The 20,674-nt window shown below is 35.5% G+C and overlaps 1 protein-coding gene across 6 annotated transcripts in view; it reads right to left on the bottom strand.

The window, feature by feature from the left end:
- Nucleotides 1-20,674, bottom strand: part of RTEL1 (regulator of telomere elongation helicase 1) — a 100,886-nt gene that overhangs the window by 55,176 nt on the left and 25,036 nt on the right. For all 6 annotated transcript variants that reach the window (XM_023494441.2, XM_023494442.2, XM_023494439.2 and 3 more), the window contains exons 11-14: nucleotides 19,962-20,000; nucleotides 16,197-16,275; nucleotides 3,172-3,269; nucleotides 2,183-2,238 (exon numbers count right to left, since the gene is read on the bottom strand). In XM_023494441.2, coding sequence (XP_023350209.1) covers nucleotides 2,183-2,238; nucleotides 3,172-3,269; nucleotides 16,197-16,275; nucleotides 19,962-20,000 — 272 coding nt within the window. The remainder of the gene's footprint in view (nucleotides 1-2,182; nucleotides 2,239-3,171; nucleotides 3,270-16,196; nucleotides 16,276-19,961; nucleotides 20,001-20,674) is intronic.

Raw genomic sequence — 20,674 nt, 5'->3', positions numbered from 1 at the left:
GAACCTCTTTTATAGAACATAAATGTGTAATGTTTATGAAGGAAAGAGCTTTTCCCTTAGTTTTTTCTAGTAGTACAGTTTTACATACCCATAGTGGTCCAGTTTTATACACCCATAGGTTTTTTCCATTCCATGGATCCTTCACAGATCCCATCCTTCAAAATCAAGCTCAGATTCCACTTTGTCCTTGAAGATTTCCTAAACAATTCCAGTTATCTGTATTCATAACCTTTACTACCTATCCTACCCATTCTGCCATCTCCTAAGCCTGTTTTAGACTACTGTCTAATTGTTTATGTGTGTCTTTCTTCAACGAGATTATAAAAGCTTCCAAGGCAAAAGCCATGTTGTATATTATTCTTAAAAGTAGGTACATTAATGGATTTCATAATAAATATCTTAGTATAACAGATATACAGTTGATGTCCAAGAAATGCTTATTGAGTTATATACATGATTTGGAGTAGTCCTAGCTTTCTTAAGATCCTGTTGAGCTGAGCAACGTTTCTGACTGATCACCAAAATAACTAACAAGCTGTAGGATAAGCAATTAGATTACAAGTTGTAGGTAAACATTCTACTACAGGTTTGGTGACTGGTTTAGCATTGAAGAAGATTCAGGCATTCCATTTAATGATGTGGGTGTAAAGAAAAAACAACAGGATTTCAAGTTCCTTACAGAAAGAAAATACAACAAAGAGCCAAGCTATTTTGCCAATATATCAGAAAAGCTAAAAAACTTTTAAAATAATTTCTCTGTTCAGGTTACTTGGATTCTTCCAATAACTTTCAATAATTTACTAAATGTCTATCTGTGGCAGATTTCCAGGATAACACCTAAGGTTTCGTCCAACTAAGAAAAAACTGAAATAAACTAAAATGATTTCAAAAACTTGCACATCACACCTAGATAAGTTCTCAAACAATAATGACAGCATCTCTAAACAATGTGCAGAAGTAGAAAGAGCTCCCATATGGCCTGTCTTGATTCCATGTAAATGCTTTGTTGAAAAGATCACTATCAAACAAAGGGATTCCTAAAACACAAATAAACAATGGAACAAATACATGCTTTTCTTGTTGAACAATGATAATGGAAAAATGTGAACAAACCATAATGTCTGATCTACTCAATGACCATCCATCTCAATTTGTAAATCAATGTGATTTACTATGACATCATGCCAAAGAGATGAGAAAAACTCTTTCCAAGAAACAGCAAATCTTTAGTGAATCCTGTTATCTGATATATTCTTTCACTTCTTCTATGTTCCTTTTTTTTTCTTTAAATAAAAATTAGACTTCATAAGAACTCCTAGCTCCATCTGGTGGTGATGAGAAAGGAAAACACCACAGTAATGCATTTTCAATTCAGAAAAAAATTAATGATGTAATAACTAGGACAAGAAACTAAAGAAGTACAGAATCGAAAGTGGTTTCAAACTCTGGAGTTTCTATGAATAATATAGGAAAATTACAGCAAACCAATAAGAAGAAATTGTTGAATGAGTATAAGTTTGTTTGAGTATCCACCTGGATAAGAACATAAAATATGTGATTATCACATAGTTCTACTTTTCTGGAATTATCTGCTCTTGATGAGAATCTAATTGCCTGACTTGTTCAGAAAATCTTTATGGTCATTTCCAAAATTTGATAGAAAAACAAACAACCTCACAGGCACTGGGTAATGGTACAAATGGCAACACTAATAATAATAACAGCTAACATTAAACAGCATCTATATATAAAATGTGTTAAAGGTTTACTAAGTGCTTTACATACTTATTGGCCTCAGAGTCAGGAAAACCAGGGGTCAATGCTTATCGCAGACATTTACTAGAAAAGTGACCCTGGACAAGTGACTTAGCCCTTCCATACCTCATCTGTAAAATGAAAAGGATGGACTGGAGGATGATCCGTTCCAGCTCTAAAACTATGATCTATGACTGAGATCCTACGTACAACAAGATTTCGAGTCAATGTCTCAATTTGATGTCTTTGATTTCCACCCAACAGCTTCTGCTAACAAGTCTTCTTTCGGTATATATCACTCCAGCAATGCTTTTGGATAGAACCATTTTTAGTTTTTGAAGTGGGAAAGCCTCTTACTGTCCTATCATTGTTCTTCTTATGGACAAAGAAATACAAAAGATGGGGATTGATTTTTTTAATCATTTACCTGAATGATGTCCACCAGCTTTTGTAAGCCTGCTGTGTTGTTAAATATCCCAGTACCTATGAATAAGGTAAAAATTGTAGTAAGTTCATCTCATATAAATTCAAATTGACATCTAGAACAAAATCATACAATACTAACATCTTGTCTCTCTCAATGGTCTCCAGGTCAAGAACTATCCAAAAGGCAGAGTACGACTGTAGAGATCAAAAAAGCTACTTCAAATGACTATACTGCTCCACAGGCCCATAAAATCTCAACTAGATTATAGACAATATTAGTATCTCCAGCTTATTCTTCAGTAGTCAGCATTATCAATTTGGAGACACTTGAGGTTTCTTTTTGAATTAAAAATGAATGAAAAAGCATCTCAACTGTTTTTAGAAGAACAAATATGTGAAGCTGTACAAGAGAACCATTTTATCTGCTTTGGATTAAAAAAGGGATGTGGCATGGATGTGGGCTTATCCTTACAAAGCACATAATTCTAGCTATGAATTCTGCTGAGGACTTACTGTAAAAAAATGCTAATAAAAATACCAATTTTACAAATCCAGTGTAACTCAAACATTTAATAGTACTAATTCTTCAATGTCAACATCACAAGGGATAAAATAGTTAACTTAATCTCTATAAACAAAATAACTTACCCTAAATTATATTACAGGGCAATTACAATTCAATTTGAAAATGATTCTTGGCAAACTGTAAAGCTAGAAGGACTGCAATTAATAGCCACCAAAGCACTGGCAGCGAGTAGATTGCTACTCATCCCACTACATCACTGCAGAATTCCTTAAGTTACACTGTCCATGTTGATACTGGCTAAATACAAAGAATCTATCTTAGTTTAAAAAACCACTGTTTCTTCCTCCAATGGCTATAACCTCTTATTAGGAAGCAGGGAGAGGGGGGAGGGCGGGAACCCATTAAACGTAACAAAATGAGACAAATTTGAATCTAAAAAGTTGCAAGCCAGGAGAACCACTTACGTCCTGCCAAAAATTGTATGATCTGCTCCAGTGATTCCAGGAGGGAAGACTTGGTCTGAAAGGTTATGTGGGCTTCAGCAAACAGATCAAAAATGTAGCTGCCAAGTAAGAGAGGAGCAAAGTTTTAAAACTAATAAAAGAATACAGTTCAAATTTGAAAGATTCAGATGCTCATGTTACCCAGTCAAAGATGTGATTTGGTTTCAGGCACCACTGCTATGCCAAAGCTTTCTACCTATGGCACTTTCTCCTACTTGATCTCAGCCAGTGAAATAGTAACTTCAGTTGTGACTGACCTTTCTGCACTGGCTCCTTTTGCTAAATTTACCTCATACAAAAGATGTCTACTAGATCTTAGATAAAGAATCCCACAGAGGCTCTCTAACCCTCAAGGTTTAACTGTTCAACAAAAGACCAAGTAATACAGTGCTGACTCTTGACTTAGAAGACTTGGGTCCAATTTGAATCTCAGATATTTAATACCTATGAATCTGGGCAGGTTGTTCACCTCCTAAAGCCTCAGTGTCTTTATATGTAAAATGAGTGTGTTGGACTTAAAAGTCTCTGAGACCTTTCCAGGTCTGAATACTGTAAGGCTTTATTTATTATCTAAGCAATGAGTTTCCTGATCCATTACCCTGTTGGCCAAAAAAAAAAAAAATTTTTTTTCCTAGATTTTTCTTACTACAATATATAAAACAGAAATCACATGATTATTTCAATAGATGCAGAAGAAACTTTTGACAAAATACAACATTCATTCTTTTTTTCCCTGAGGCAATTGGGATTAAATAACTTGCCCAGGGTCACACAGCTAGGAAGTGTTAAATGACTAAGGCCACATTTGAACTCAAGTCCTCCTGACTTCAGGGCTAGTACTCTATCCACTACACCACCTCACTGCTCTACACTCATTCTTAATAAAAACACTAGAGAGCAGAGAAACAAATGTGGTTTTCCTTAAAATGATAAGTAGCATCTATCTAAAATCATCATCAAGCATTATATGTATGAGGATAAGTTAGAACCATTCTCAGGTAAGATCAGGGGTGATACAAGGATGCCCATTATCACTGTTATTATTCAATATTGTATTAGAAATGTTAACTTTAGGAATAAGAGAAGGAAAAGAAATTGAAAGAATTAGAGTAGGCAATGAGGAAACAAAACCATCATTCTTTACAGATAATATGGTATATTTAGAGAATCCTAGAAAATCAACTAAAAATTACTTGAAATAATGAACAATTTTAGCAAAGTTACAGGACATAAAATAAGCCCATATAAATCATCAGCATTTCTATGTTACCAATAAAGCTCAGTAGCAAGAGACAGAAAGAGAAGTCCCATTTAAAAATAGCTCTAGACAATCTAAAATGTTTGGGAGTCTACCTGCCAAAAAAAACCCAGGAACTATATGAACATAATTACAATACAACATACACAAATAAAGTTAGATCTAGAATTAGAAAAATATCAATTGCTCATGGGTAGGCCAAGCTAATAGAATAAAAATGACAATTCCATATAAATTAACCTACTTATTCAGTGCCATAGAGCTAAAAAAAACAAACCAAAATTCATCTGAAAGAACAAAAGGTCAAAAATATCAAAGAAATTAATAGCTGTACCAGATCAAAAATTATATGATAAAGGAGCAGTTATGAAAATCATTTGATACTGTCTAAGAAATAAAATAGTGGATCAGTGGAATAGATTAGGTACACAAGATACAACAGTCAATAACTCCAGTCCAGACTATAATGTGAAAAAAGAGTCTCTCTACAATATGCCCTATAAAGTAGCCCTAGGGCTTTTGTTCAAAGGGCTCAAGTGAGGAGAATCAGCTATGTTCCAAAATATTCTATTTTATCTATTTTTCTTTACATCAAACCTAAATTTTCTCCTCTTCATATTTTGCCTTATGTGGTCATTGAGAGCAGAAGATTTTATTTCACATATGGTTTGATTTACTTTCAGACTAAATTTGGCCATAACCACTTTCCTACTCTAGACTTAAGAAAATGATTTTTTGAATCCAAATGAGTCTTTACATTTACCCCTATTTAAATTTATCCTCTTAGATTTGGCCAATATTCTACTCCATTAAGATCTTTTGAATCCCATCATTCAGTGTATCAGATGTCTCTCACAATTGAGTCATATGCATATTTAAAAAGCACATCATTCATGCTTCTATCCATGATAAAAACACCAAACAGCACAAGACCAAGCACTGATCCTAGAACACTCCACTGGACTCCTTAAGTTGATATCAAACCATTAAAAATGACTTTTTGATTACTCCCCAAATCATTCAATTCATTCCAGATCTTCCAAAACATCCAAATCAGCTAGTTCATGCATTTTTTTCTCATTTCCTCTCACAAGATTAGCACAAGAGATTTTATCAAAGATTTGAGTAAAGTAGATCTCATTTGCCTTGATCTACCATTGTAGCAATTATGTCCAAGAATGAAATGCAGTAAATCTGGCAAATCTTATTCATATGGATCTTTCATCAACATGCTTCTTTTTCTATAAGTTCATTACTTTCTAGGATTTTCCGAGGAACTGACATTTGCTCATGGTTGGCAGAGACCATTTTCTTAACAATTTTTTAAAATGAGGATATATGTCCTTCTTCAATCCTGGAATACCTCTTTCATTTTCTTGGTATAGATTGTAAAATCTTGAGGAAAAGTATTCATGTGTGAGTATATGTTTTTATTATACTGGAACCTCTACTTCTTTGAAGCATATACCATGATAATACTTTGGGGTACTATTGAAGTCTTCATAGCCCAGTCCTTTGGTAAAAGGAACCTCTTTGTTCAAGATCCATGACAGTCTGGCCTTGTACTGAATATAACAATACATTTATGTAATCAGTCAAATAGGACTCAATTATACAAAGGGTAGTCAGTAATTAAGGCAAATTTTCATTTTTATCAAGTATTTATTAAATATATACACTACTACATACCCTCCTTACTATGTCTAATGATTGCACCTCTTATATAAACATATAATCAGGACTATTTTACTTTACCACAACCATTGACTATAAAATGTTAATAATCCCTTTCCATATTTTAGAGTTAAGATAATACTTCTGATTCTAGTGACTAAGAGTATTGTAGAACATTTCCTAGTTGTTAGTTTCCTAAGAGGAGACTATAATGACTCAAAGGCCTGGAGAGAGACCATAAAATAAAACATTTGGAAACTACAGAAAAATCTTTATGATATACTGAAGTGGTAGAGTAGAAGACAGAATGGCAAAGGAATCATTAAAATTTTGTTTCCTACAACTTGAGCACCTTCAATTTGAGGATAATCTAGTTTATTAGTTCTGTTCTACATGATGTAAAAGTAAATCTTTGAAGGAAGGGAATGGGAGAGAGAGGGGAAAAAGAGAAGAAATAGTGCTAAATATTGGGGAAATAAGGAATTTACATTTCAAAGGGGAAAGTAGGAAGCAGGAGAAATGGGATAAATGACAGAATACCCAAGCAAGGCTGCTGACAAGGAGATATCCAAATAGTAAAGTGAGTGAGGAATCAAGTGAGCAGTTCCTCATGTAATGGCAGTTAGGGCTGAGGACTTAATAATCCTTTGGGTGAATCTCAGGTCTAAAATATTTCTACAGTAAAAAGGCTGCAGGCCAGGAGGTTAAATCCAAAGAATACAAAGTATTGGAATGTAATAATTCTGCACTTTATGTTATAAATAAGCATTTTATCATTTGTGTTCCGTGCTCATAGTAACTGCAAAAAGACTACCACAAAAACAATTATACTTATATACAACATCTGCTGGAGAAGATGAAGAAGTAGATAAATTCTACAAAATTGAATCAGCACATACTGGATAACTTCAATGCAAAATGAACATAAATAAAGATGTTGAAAAGGTTTAGAAAACATGATTTGTGAATAAGAAATGAAAGAGCCAAAAGTTTTACAGAACACACAAAAGTTTCACATGTATAGATTAAGAACGTTCACATCAAAGTAGAACTAAGATGGCAGAGTCAAGGAAGGAACTCACTCAATCTCTCACTCAAACAACTCCAAATTCCTTTAATAAACAAATTTTCGAGTGTCAGAACACCCCCCCAAAAATAACAGAAGAATGTTTTCCAGTTGAAGGCAACTTATAAGGTCAATAGAAAAGGTCTGTGAAATCAAGGTGGGAGTCCAGGGTGCAATCTGAGCACAGGCTGTGCCAGTGCAGCCCCAATCCCAGCATCAGACAGTGGAGTGGGGACACTCCCAACAGCTCTAGGGCAGAAAAGATTGGTTGTGATCAGGTCCCTAGAAGGATCTCTAAAAATAGCTGCACAAAATCCCTGAAGCTTGGGACAGTGTGTACCCTTCCCATTCAGGAAACAGAGCTCTACTTTAACAAAGAGTTAAAAGTTGAGTAATAAATAAGCTAGGAAAATGAACTGACAACAAAAAAAGTTTCTGACTATTGAAAATCACTATGGTGACCAAAAAAATCAAAACACACATTCAGAAGATAATAAAGTCAAAGCTACTACATTCAAAGCCTCCAAGAAAAATAAGAATTGGTCTTAGGTTATCAAAGAGCTCAAAAGAGATTCTGAAAATCAAGTAAGAGAAATAGGGGAAAAATTAGAAAAAAAAATTGAGAGTGGTGTAAAAAGAAATGCAAAAAAACTGAGGAGAAGAATGCCTAAAAAGCAAAATTGGCCAATTAGGAAAGGGGATACAAAAGCTAACTAAGGAAAATAATTCCTTACAAATTAAAATTGAGCAAATGGAAGCTAAAGTTATTATCTAATGACTTTATAAGAAATCAAGATACAATAAAGCAAAATCAAAAAAATTTAAAAGAAAAAATGTGAAATATGTCATTGGGGAAAAAAAAACTGATCTGGAAAACAGATCTAGGACAGATAATTTAAAAGTTACTGGTCTACCTGAAAGTCAAGATCAAAGAAAGAGCCTGAACATTAATTTTCAAGAAATTATCAAGAAAAAGGGGGGTTGTGAAACACAGTTATCAGTAGTAATTATAAAATGAATTTTGAAGCAAGTTTCTCTGATAAGGCCTTATTTCTCAAACATAGAAGGAACTGAGTCAAATTTATTAAAAAATAAGAGCCATGTCCTAACTGATAAATGATCAAAAGACATAATCTATGGCCAAAGAGCTATAAATTCATGAATATCCTCTGATTTAACAATACCACTACTAGGCATGAATAGCAAAATATTAAGAAAAAAAAAAACAAAGGAAAAGGATTTATGTGTACAAAAATATATGTAGTATCTCTCTTCTCAGGGCAAAAATTGAAAATTGAGGGGATGCCTATCAATTGGGGAATGAATGGCTGAATAAATTGTAGTATGTGACTGTCATGGAATACTATTTATGGGAAATGATGAGCAGCATACTCTTAGAAAAAAATCTAGAAAGTCTTCCATGAACTCAAGCATATGTACTATATTCAAAGTAATAGCAATATTCTGGGATGACCAGCTATAAATGACTTTGCTATTCTCAGCAGTACAATGATCCATGATTACTCTGAAGGACTTATGAAAAATCCTATCTATACCCAAGAAACTGAATACAGACTGATGCATACTCTCTCTCTTTTTAAAATTTTATTTTTAAGGCTTTTTTTAAAAATTAGGGTAGGAGATTTATGTTTTCTTTTACAACATGAATTTATAGAAATGCTTTATATAACTTCACATGTGGTTTCTTCATTGGGAACTGAGAGTGGGGAGAAGAAAGAGAATCTAAAACTCAAAAGTTTTAAAAACAAATATAAATGTTTGGCCTATATTGGATTGCTTGCTATTTAGGAGGGGGAAGGTTGAGAGAAAGGAAGAAAAGTATAGAATACAGGATTTTGCAGGGGTAAGTGTTGGGGGCTAACTTTGCATGCATTTTGAAAAATAAAAAGTTACTATAAAAAGTTTTTTTAAATGTAAAAAATTGTTTTAAATGTACTGGGAAAATGTTAAATTAAAAATTTGAAGAAAAAAAAAAGGATATTCACATCAAGAATTGGGTGGTGCAGAATATGATAAACACCAAATTATATCATAAAAGTGAAACTGAATTAACACTGGCTCTGGAGTCAGGAGGACCTGAATTCAAATCTGGTCACAGACACTTAACACTTAACTAGCAGTGTGTGTCCCTGGGTAAGTAATTTAACCCCAATTGTCTCACAAAAAAACAAGACTTTTGATAATATGGGAATGGTTCCCGAAACAGTTGTCTGTGTACAGTGCATTTATTTATAAGAAAAAAGATAAAAATATATGCAAAACCACAACAAAGGTGAGAGAAAAGATATGAGTACATATCTAAGGAAAGGATACCACCACCGATTATAAAGATTTCATACAGAAATTTAACTAAAGTAAATCAATTTAATTAATTTAAGTCCAGAAAATTCTAAAAACACCCTAAATCAGTAAATACTCTCTCCTTGCCAAATGGAAAAATATGGCAGTCAAACTCAACACTAGGGAAAACATAAATCTTATTTGTAAAATCTCACTGAAAAGACTAGCAAAAGATTATGAGAAGTGAAGGGGAAAAAATGAAAAGAAGTCCAACTAAGCAAAGTCATCCCAAGGGCATTTAAGGATTAAATTGGCAGGACAACAGACAAAAAATGGAAAGGATCTAAAAAAGATTTTTTAAAAAGATAACAATAACAAACTATCAGGCCCATTTAGATTTTAACATCAGATGTTAAGACACCAGATATTTATTTAGGAAGAATAGCACCAAAGAAAACAAAGTAGTGAAAAGCAGCTGAATTAAACCAAGTATTAAAGAGAGAGAGAGAGAGTCTGTAAAGGAGGAGAGAGTCTCTCTAAAAGAAGAGAAGGTCTCTATAGAAGAAAACATCTTTGAGAGGATTTAGAAGTTGTCAAGCTATCTGAAAGAGGGAAAATACCAAAGGCATGAAAAAAATTCTCAGATCTTATAAAAAAAGAAAACATCAATAACTACAAACCCATATGCCTACTTTTCTATCTATGTAAAATTTCCATGAGAATGATCTATGTATTCACCAAGGCTATCCTTTCTGGGACTTCAAGAATGTAAGGTTGAGTTTTAATAGCAGTATTCCAGAATAAACTACATCTTTACAACTGACTCCTTTATAAAATATAAAACCCCACTAATAGTGAATTCAAACAGATCTGTCTGTGATCTTATAAATCTGATTATTTTTCCAATGATACAGATTGCAATCCCTCCACGTTATGCCTTTTGTGGGTGTCCTCCCAAAAGTTTGCCACAAAAAGCTTACCCAGGGTGATGAGGGCCTTCCTCTCTTTCTCCCGACTTCCAAGAATAACAATAGAATACTCTGGCAGTCTACCCTTCCCATGTAACCAGCCTTTCATCTCTTCCTATTATCTATTTCCCAGAAAACATTTTTTATTTCTGTTTTTTATTAAATATATGTTGCTGCCTGCATATACCAAGTACTTTTTTTGCCACACAGCAACACTGGTTTTAAATGAATGTTAGTTTAAAAAAGATGAGCCTGTTTTCAGAGGTAGGTTGGGGTGATTACAGATGCTCTGCTATTTCCTAAAAGCAATCCAATACACTCTTCTCCATCTGTTCAAATCTGCTTGTTGTTTCATCTCTATTTGTACCACTCATGCAAAAGGTAAACTAGCTTTAGGGTCATATATACAAATAGATCTCACAAATTAGACAACAGACATTCTTCATATAGTTAGTAATTCCTATGTAGACAGTTGCATTAAACTCTTAAGTAATTTCTTTCAGGAAGCTCTACAGTATTTCAGGGCATACAACATTGTGCTGGCTGTAACAATATCAATAATCACCAGAAAACTGTTCAAATTGTCTAATAAAAACAGATATGTGATTTAAAATGACTGTGAAATACAACCTTGCAGCCATTAAGTTGACAATGGCAGATATCATTGAGGAGAGAAAAGTCCTATCTAGACAAAATGTACATAGTAACATTCTTATAATGAAAAACATAAACTACTTGCATGTTCAAAGTTTGAGAAATGTCTAAATAAATTACAGTACATAAACCCAATGATGTAAGAAATAACAAATATCAAAAACATAAATATGGTAAGACTTAGATGAAACAAATTGAACAAGCAAAATCACAACAATATGAACCCCAACTATAACAATGTAAGTTAAAATACAAACAAGTAAGATCCAACAGAATTTTTGATAGACTCCCAATACACAATAATGAATTTTTTAAAATTTAGGTTGTATGTTTAATAACATTCCATTATGTAAGAAAAATGTAATGCACATATAGAGAGAAAGAGAGAGAGAAATCTACCTAGAGTTATCTGGGTCATGTAACAACACAATGGAAGATGAGATATATTAAAAATATCTTTCATAATCTCTAAACTCCCTAAATAATAATTACACACAAGAGATCAAAGTAATTACAGCCAACTCCATAAGTCAAAATATTAATAAATCTAACAAGATAAGAATCTGATGCATTAGGAGCAGAGAAAAACTAATTCCTAATACTTACTGCACTCACCTGGCATCTTCTCTCTTACCAACTCTCAAGCTCTAGCAGGATACCACAACCAGACCCTCAGGGCGGTGTTATGGGATTCACTTCATAATTTCCACAGCAATGCTGCCACCGCCATCTCCATTAAATTATCCTGACTCACGTGTTAGTGAACAGCAGAACTCAGCTTTGTCCAGCTCCCCTCTCCCTTTTCCCCACAGCCCTTTCTCTTGTGGAGGTTGAAGTTTAGAAAAACCATGGTATGTAATGCTGGAGAAACTGAGGCAAGACAGAGATTAGGTTTTTAATATTTTAATAGTGGAGAATTTGGACTAGTGAAGCCAGCCAGCTGAATGGGACTCTTATCTCAAAGCATCTACCATTCAGCAATTAATTCCAGAGACTTTTATAGGGCTCCAGCTATTAGGGAAACAAAGGCGAGGGGGAGGGGCAGAACACTAGGTGAGAGGACATTATAGGAAGGACCATAATTTTTTTTTTTTTTTTTTTTTTGCTGAGGCAATTGGGGTTAAGTGACCTGTGCAGGGTCACATAGCTAGAATGTGTTAAGTGTCTGAGGCTGGATTTGAACTTAGTTCCTACTGACTTCAGGGCTGGTGCTCTATCCACTGAACCACTTAGCTGCCCCTAGGACCATGAATTTTTAATTCTGAAAGGTTGAGGGTCAAGAAGGTAGTCGAGCAGGAGACAGAAGTTTGAGGCAGGGGATAACCAGGCATCTGAGATAAGCTATTGAAGTTTTATGACTCTTTGAAATGTGAGAGTGGCCAGAGCTTCGAGGCCCCAATTCTTTCAGTCCCAATGAGGCAAGGGGAGGATGGGGATGGCCACAACAATTTCACTCATGGCATAATAATTCAGGGAAACTGAGGTATTACAATTATTCTGTCTGGGCTTGCAGAGTACTGATATAGCAGCACTCAGTCAGAAAAACTAAAGAACAGAGGGAACAGTATCAGGGCGCCAGAAAGAAAGGGGACTAGCATTCATCTAGAACCAGTTTCTGTCCCTCCTCCCAGAAGTTGCTTGGGGCAGGGAATGAAGCTGAAAAGATTGAATACCTCTGTGTGGGAGGAATATGAGATAGCTTTGAGATCCAGCCCTAGGGGGATCTACTATCAAAGAAGTAGGTAAGAAATGAGCAATAGAGGAATATAGAGCAAAAGACAAAAATTACCAGATCTCAGGAGGAAAAAAACTTAGTAAAAAAAAAAAAAAAAAACTGGAACATCCACAGACAAATTAACAGAAGAGATATTAAAACTAAAGTTTTTGGAAGATGACCATGAGAGCAACTAAACAAGTTCAAACATGGAAGAACAACTATTATAAGATCAAGGAAACTGAACCATCACCTGATGATAGAAGACCCCGTAGATTCCCAAGACAGCCTGGGCCCACAGCAGGAGGTTTTCAAATGGTGAAAGAAATAAGAATTGTGAAAGCAGAATATATGATTTGCATAGGAAAAATAATTATCAGAATAGAAAAGCTTGAATACATAGTGACATATCTCTTCAAATCAGATCCAAACAATAGGCAAATGAAACATTTCTAATAACTATTATTACCTATGCCTCAAAATGGAGCCAAAAACTTCTACACAATAGAAGGTGAATTTGTATATAAAAAGACATAAATGAAGGAGAGTAGTGTAAATAGCTCATTTTAGTTTCTCCTGTTTTTAGCATGTGGATGATTTGTTCCTTGCATGAGATTTAATGCTACTTTGATGACTGCAGTTTAGCCTATTCCTCTGGAAAAAAATAAGTCACAAAAGCTAAAAGAGTAAAACAAAATGTTCTAAAAAATGAGGGTCGATAAAATTTTTAGTATTAATGAAAATATATTATTTGAGGAGTGAGATAGAAAAAAAATTCAGTTTCCTATCAGTTTTTATAAATCCTGGGCTGTTTGAATGGAGGAGTCAAGCATGCAGTATAAATAAAGTTAATAAATACAAATGTATCCCAAGTAGCTAACTACCCAGGTAGTTTGGAGAGTACTGATGAAGCGGGTTGTGGTCCCTTTAAGAAACTGTATTTCCTATTGATCTGTCATTCCTTTCAGATTCCCAGCCCCTCCTGGCTGAGGCATATCCTGGATGCCAGAGACTCTGATTCACAAATCCTGGTCAAAAAGCATCCCTTTGAATTCCAATAGGAGATCCAGGGTTGTCCCAGCCCCCACTTGAGCTGAACCAATTTAGGCTCTCTCAAGCCCCTACTGGTTCTGATCTGCTCTGGTTGTTCCAGCCCCTATTCTGACTTGCTTGGGTTGCCCAGCCCCCACTGGTTCTGATCTGCTAGGCCTTCTCAACCCCCACCAAGACACTCAATAAAATAGCTTCCATCAACTAAAGTCTCTGCAGATGGATCTCGACAGCTCACTCAGCTGCCAGGACTTTCTGTCCACTGAGAATTGCACTCTCAGTGCAAAATTCCATTTTCCATAGATCTGCTACTATAGAAGTCAGTCTCTGGGTAAAGTGATTTCTATCTAACAATAAACTTTCATTTTGCAACTAATATTCAGGAATTCTTTCACTCCTAACACCTGCGGCCGATTTAAAGGGGATGCTTGATAACTCTCTTATAGCCACTAATTTCTAGAACACCAGGAATCTAGACCACTCTAAACCTCATCAATGATAGTTGGGAGAATCATGAAAGGCTTCAGGCAGAAAACAGTGTCTGAGATGCATCTTTTATTTTTTAAAATAATAAAAGCTTTTTATTTTTCAAAATACATGCAAAGAACCTTTGTGTTCCAAATATTCCTCCCTCCCTCGGAGCTGCATCTCAAAAGGAGAAGGGTTCTATGACATGAAATATATTCTAGATATGAGTACCAGCCAGTGTGGCTCTATTGCAAATTGCAGGACTGGAGGGAGCAAAAGGGGTGGAGATAGGAGTTATCAGCCAATGAGCTAGAAATATGAGGTTACAAATCTGAGTCTGGGCAGATAGTTATATCTTTGGTGGAATAGAAATGTTTAGCAAGAAGAGGACAGTTTTTTGGGAAAAGATAATGAGAAAAATAATGTTCATTTGAAAGAATGAAAATATATTTATTGAGCACCTACTATGTGCCAAGCATTGTATCAGGCTCTGGGGATATAAATGCTAAAGTGAAACAGCCCATGCCTTAAAGAAGCTTACATTCTATACCTGAGACAACACACAGGGGGAGTGGTGGCCAGAAAAGAGCTTAGGATTGAGTTGTCACAAATAATAGTAACTAAAATCATAGGTAGGTCAGCAGACCCTTACAGAAGTATTTCAGAGGTGTAACAGTATTGATTTGATTCTTATTCCCAGAATATAATAGATAGTATGGAGGAAGGAGGAGATGGTGAAGCAGATTGTGGTCCCTTTAAGAAACTATTTCCTATTGATCTGTGATTCCTTTCAGATTCCCAGCCCCTTCTGACTGAGGCAGACCCTCCCCAGACAAGTTGTCTTTCCAGGATGCCAGAGCCTTTGATTCAATTACAAATCCTGGTCAAAAAGGATCCCTTTGAATTGCAATAGGAGATTCAGGCTTGTCCAAGCCGCCAATGGGTCTGAGCCAACTTGGGTTCTCCCAGCCCCCACTGGTTCTGATCTGCTCTGGTTGTCCCAGCCCCCACCAAGACACCCAATATAATAAGCTTTCATCAACCAAAGTCTTTGCAGATGGACCTTGGCAGCTCCCTTTTCTGCCAGGACCTTCTGTCCACTGAGAACTGCATTCTCAGTGCAAAACTCTATTTTCCATAGATCTGCCCACTGGAATAATATTCTTTCCCAATGTTATCCTCTCTTTATCCTCACTTATTTCCTTAACCAGACTTTATGCCTCTCTGTCAGGATTTCTAACTTTACTTACAATCTCTATAATAGACCTTTTTTTTTTTTTTTTTAAATCAATCTAGGTTTTTGGATCTGTAAATTCCTTTACAGAAAACCTCTGCGCCACCAGAAGGGAGTCCCCAAAATTCCCTATTCTTGCTCCGAATCCCAAGGGGTTTCAGGGGAGCCAAACCTCTCCCTTTGGTTCCCTGAACCCCGAACCTGCCAGTAGACCTTATCATTTAACTCCCTGACCACTAGAAACCCTAATCTCATTTTGGTTCCCTAAATTTAACCTTATCAATGGGAAGTGATAACAAAGGAGATGGCTGGATGGGATGTGAAGCATGATGTGTAGGCTGAACAGAAAATAAAGTGGGTTAGACTGGTTTATTATGAATTGGCCTCTATTCACTTTAGAATTTACCTTGTAATCATCCTAACCTATCAGGCCAAAGCTAGGATGGCTTTTAGGGGATAAGCTCTTAGCCATTTGGTCTTCAGGATCTCAAGCCCCAAAGAAAAACATAAGGCAACTTTGCCTGACAGAGAGATTTAGGCAGACACAATATAAAAAAATGTGGAATCCCAGAGCATGAGCCTCCCCAGCTGAGACTTACCTTCCAGGTTTAGTTATGCCAGTGTTATTTCCTGGAAGTTCAATGGCATCGATTACATTTTCCAGCTTAAGAAGAATTACTGCCAAGACAAACAAAGAAAGGAATGAAGGGAAAGACTGATAAAAACTGCTATCCAAGCTTCATAGTTTCCCTTAGGCAGATCCACACACACACATCTCCTAGTTCTATATACAATCTATCCAACCTTACACTTCTAGGCGGTGTAAAAGAACTAAGAAATGGAAAAAAAAAAAAAAAAGTAAGCATACTATTCAGACACTCAAACCCCCAGACCCAATGTAAAGGTCAAGCAACAAAATCTCTTCACTTATTTAGGCAAGCTACTATCATGGTAGTGTTCAATGACTATCATCACTACATCGAGCATGTCTCTACAGATCTCTCTGAGCAAAAATGTAGTCTTTATTTTCCTAGGTGAAGCTCAGAGATTCTTTGGGCTGTGCTCTAAGGAAAATTCTCAGCCTAAAGAATACTAGCAACTTCTATTCATCCCCAAACTGGTCTGATATTTTGAAATTTTATCAGATGCTCCTTTTTAATTACAAAAAATGCTTTATTAATGCTCTTTAGGTGAGTCATTTTGTAGGCAGTGAGGGTGATGCTCCCTCTTCCCCTGTCCAGGTTGAATTCTCCACTGTAACAAAGAAAAATAATTAAACACAACCACCAATATAATTACATCAGACAGAACATAAATATTCTGTTCTGCTTCCCAAACTCCTGGTAAGAAGACAAGAGTTCTAGTATTTCTTCCCTGGGGCCATCCTTGTACTTTTTTTTTTTTGTTGTTGTTCCTAAAGAGTTCAAATTTCTTCTAGTAATCCTATCATTTACATTCTTGTAGTCATTGTTGTTTGTTCTTGTTCTGTACACTGAATTCTCCATCAGTTCATAGAAATCTAAGTTTCTGAATTTTGCATATTCATCATTTCTTACTATTCAAAGATCCCTTATATTCATATGCCACAATTAAAATCACTTCTCAAATGTGATTCATTCACTCTGTGTATAATTCTCTGCTATCCCAAAGAGGACCTCAATCGATTTTTTGGTATATTTAGGACCTTTGTTTTAATCTTTCACCTACTAGGGCCATATGCCCATAAGCAGAATCACTGGATCAAAGAGACAGTTTAATCACTTTGACTTCAAAATTCCAAATTAATCAGAATGATTAGAGTAATTCATAGCTCCACCAATAAAAGTTTATTAGTTTCCTTTCCTTCCAAAGGCATCTCCAACATTTACCTTTACCATCTTCTGTCACCTTTGCAAATTCACAGGATGCAGTAAAAATAGTTGTTTTAATATGCTTTTATTTCTCTTACCATTAGTGATTTAGAATATGCTCCCACACATTGTGTATAGTTTATAAAATTAATGTCAAAACTATTTGTATCCTTTTACCTATTAGGAAGTGATGGAGGTATTTTATATGTATCAATTTACAGTATATTTTTATATCAATGAAATTTGATAGAAAGGATTTCCTTGCATCTGACAGTTTCTCCTCTTTCTTCAATGACTTTATTCGTGCAAAAGCTTTTAAATTTTATATAATTATAATTACCTAGCTTAACTTTTATAAACTCCTCTATCCCTCACTTGAGTAAGACTTTTGACCTCCTTTAATATAACTGTGAAAGTAATTCCTTCCATTCTCAAATTTTTCTATAATGTGACTGAAGAGGGGACCCTGAAATTCTAAAAATCCTTAAAGGAGAAAATCTCCTTCAACTCTGCCTCAGTGAGGTACCCCACCCCAAGGGACAAACAGTTTCATCCTTGTTATCTAGGCAGGGTCAGGCTCAGTCCTGAAACTCATTGAATTCAATTCAAATTCCAGCTCAAGCTGAAATCCAGGGATGAGCCAACTTGGGACTCCACCCACGAGTTCCCTTTAGCTAAAGCTCCCATTATAAAAGAGCCAAACTAAAACCCTCTCTTAACAGAAGTTCCAAACATGCCATATTATGCCGTGCTATGTCAAGGAGCTTCTGTCCACTGGAATACTCTTTCCAGTGCCATCCTTTCTTTATCCTCACCTATTTCCTAACCAGACTTTATGCCTCTCTGTCAAGATTTCTAATCTTACTTCTGATCCCCATAATAAACCTCTCTTATCAATTTAGGTTTTCAGGTCTGTAAATTCTTTTACAGAGAACCTCCGTGCTGCCAGAAGGGAGTCCCCAAAACTCCCTATCCTTGCGCCGAATCCCAAGGGATTACAGGGCAGCCAAACGTTTTCATTTGGTTCCCTAAACCCCGGACCTGCCACTAGACTTTATCATGTAACTCCCTGACCACCAGAAACCCTAATCTCATTTTGGTTCCCTAAATCTAAACCTTATCATGACTTTTTAATATTCAGGTTATGTATCCATTTGAAGCAGTTGGGGATACATGGTATAAGAGATTAATCTAAACCTAATTTGTGCCAAACTGACTTCCAGTTTTCACAGAAATTCTTATCAAGAAAGGAGTCCTTCATCCACATAATTTTTGATAACAGAGTTTACCAAATACTGAGCTACTATTTGCTCCACTAATCTACCTTTCTGCTTTTTAACCAATACAAAACAATATTATTATCTCTTTGTAATGTACCTTTTCCTCATTATATCTTTTGAGATTCTAAATCTTTTGTTCCTCTAAATGAATTTTATTACTGTTCTCCTTCTATAAAGTATCTCCTTGGTTGCATGATTGATCTAAGCACTATATTTGTATTAATTTAAGTAACAGCATTCTTTTATTATATTGGCACAATCCAGCTATCAGCAGTAAATCTCTTTCTAAAGATTTGTCTTCTGTCATTTCTATAGGTTTTTTTCTATAACTCTTATATGCGTCTAGATAGGCCAGTCCCTAAATATTTTAGGCATTGTGTGGTTATTTTGAATTCAATTTCTCTCTATATTTTCCAAGTTTTTTTAGTACTATATGATGGTGATTTCTGCAGATTTATTTCATATCCTGCTATCTTACTTCAAGCAGTTTTATCAACTAATTTCTTAACTGATTTTTTTATTTTAATATATCATCATATTTTTGTGCCACATTTCCCTTTTATTGTCCTGACTCAGTTTCCCTAATTGTCCCTGACTCAGTTTCTCTAAATTGTTCTGCCTCGGTTTCCCTGAATTGTTCTGCTCAGCCCTCCCTCCTAATCATGATGATCCAGATAAGGAGAAAGATCTTCTATTTTAGACATCATCAGAATGTCTGATGCCTCTCCCCATGCCAACTTATCAGAATGTCCGGTGCCTCTCCTCAGCCTGTTAGAACTGGATTAATAATCTGTTCCTGCTCTCAGTGGTCTGACTCCATCCCTGCCTCGGTCTACCCCTGTAGCTGAACCATATGTGTATATACACTTCATGGGAAGCACACATTAGCTGTTAGATGCTTTGGACATCAGCCCTGGGGACAGCATGCCCCCAGCAACTCTCTCCCTTTGAAATAAAATATTAAAACCCTCTAATCTCTAGCTTGCCTCAGTTTCTCCTTACAATATCACTTAGAAATAGAAATAATTTTATGTCATCTTTATCATTTCTTTTAGTTTTGTTCTCTTATTGCTATAATTATGCCAAAATTATAAGTAGAAGGTCCTTTTAAAGGGCTTTAACTAAAAAAGTTTCAACAATGACTCCCTATTTAAGTTCAGCATTCAACCAACATTCATACAATACTGTTTAATTTTTTAGAAAAAGAGATAAGATGAAAAAAGTTAAGACTTACTTTTTACTTTAGCTATATCTTCAAGTTCCATATTCAGACCTGTACAAAACAAGAAAGCAAACCAAAACAGAATATGAGATCCTGCTGACAATGCTAAATGTAAGTATAATCTCTGCCGATCACTGTTCCCTATTCTTTGTCAGAAGTAATACAAGCAAAAAATAATTAAATAATGAACTGAGAAGCCCATCTAAAGACATGTACAATTAAGATATGGGATTTATAAGTTAAAAAGTTCATATCATTCATTTGCACATACAATACTCTGGAATAAAGTGATACAAAGGAATGAGGGAAGTGTCTAAAATTATTGAAAATTTTTATGATGTAAATTGTGTCCCCTTTAATCTTTGGGGAGGAGCCTGATGTAAACTATGCCCCCTTTTGGAGGGAGGAGTTGGAAAGGAAGCTTTGTGGGGAAGGGTGCTCCTGTCTCTCAAATCCTCCTGGTCTCTGGAAGGGGCACACTCTTCCCAGACAACTCCCAAGATAAGTAATCTCATTCAATTTTTAATTGAATTGAATTGAAAATCAGTCTCTCAGATTCATCCAGAGATTGGTCACAGGCTGGGGGCCAGAGATCAAAGAAGCCCCAGATCTCAGAAAGCTAATAAAAGACTATGAATCCCAAAGCTTTGCTAAATGCCCTTCTGGACTTAACCCACTGATGAAGATATTTTCTTCTCAGTGTAAACCCATCTTTGATAAATTCC

The sequence above is a fragment of the Sarcophilus harrisii genome, chromosome 2, assembly GCF_902635505.1.
Source record: "Sarcophilus harrisii chromosome 2, mSarHar1.11, whole genome shotgun sequence".
Lineage (NCBI taxonomy): Eukaryota > Metazoa > Chordata > Mammalia > Dasyuromorphia > Dasyuridae > Sarcophilus > Sarcophilus harrisii.
The sequence above is the reverse complement of the archived record's forward strand: the minus strand, read 5'-3'. Positions and strand labels throughout refer to the sequence as shown.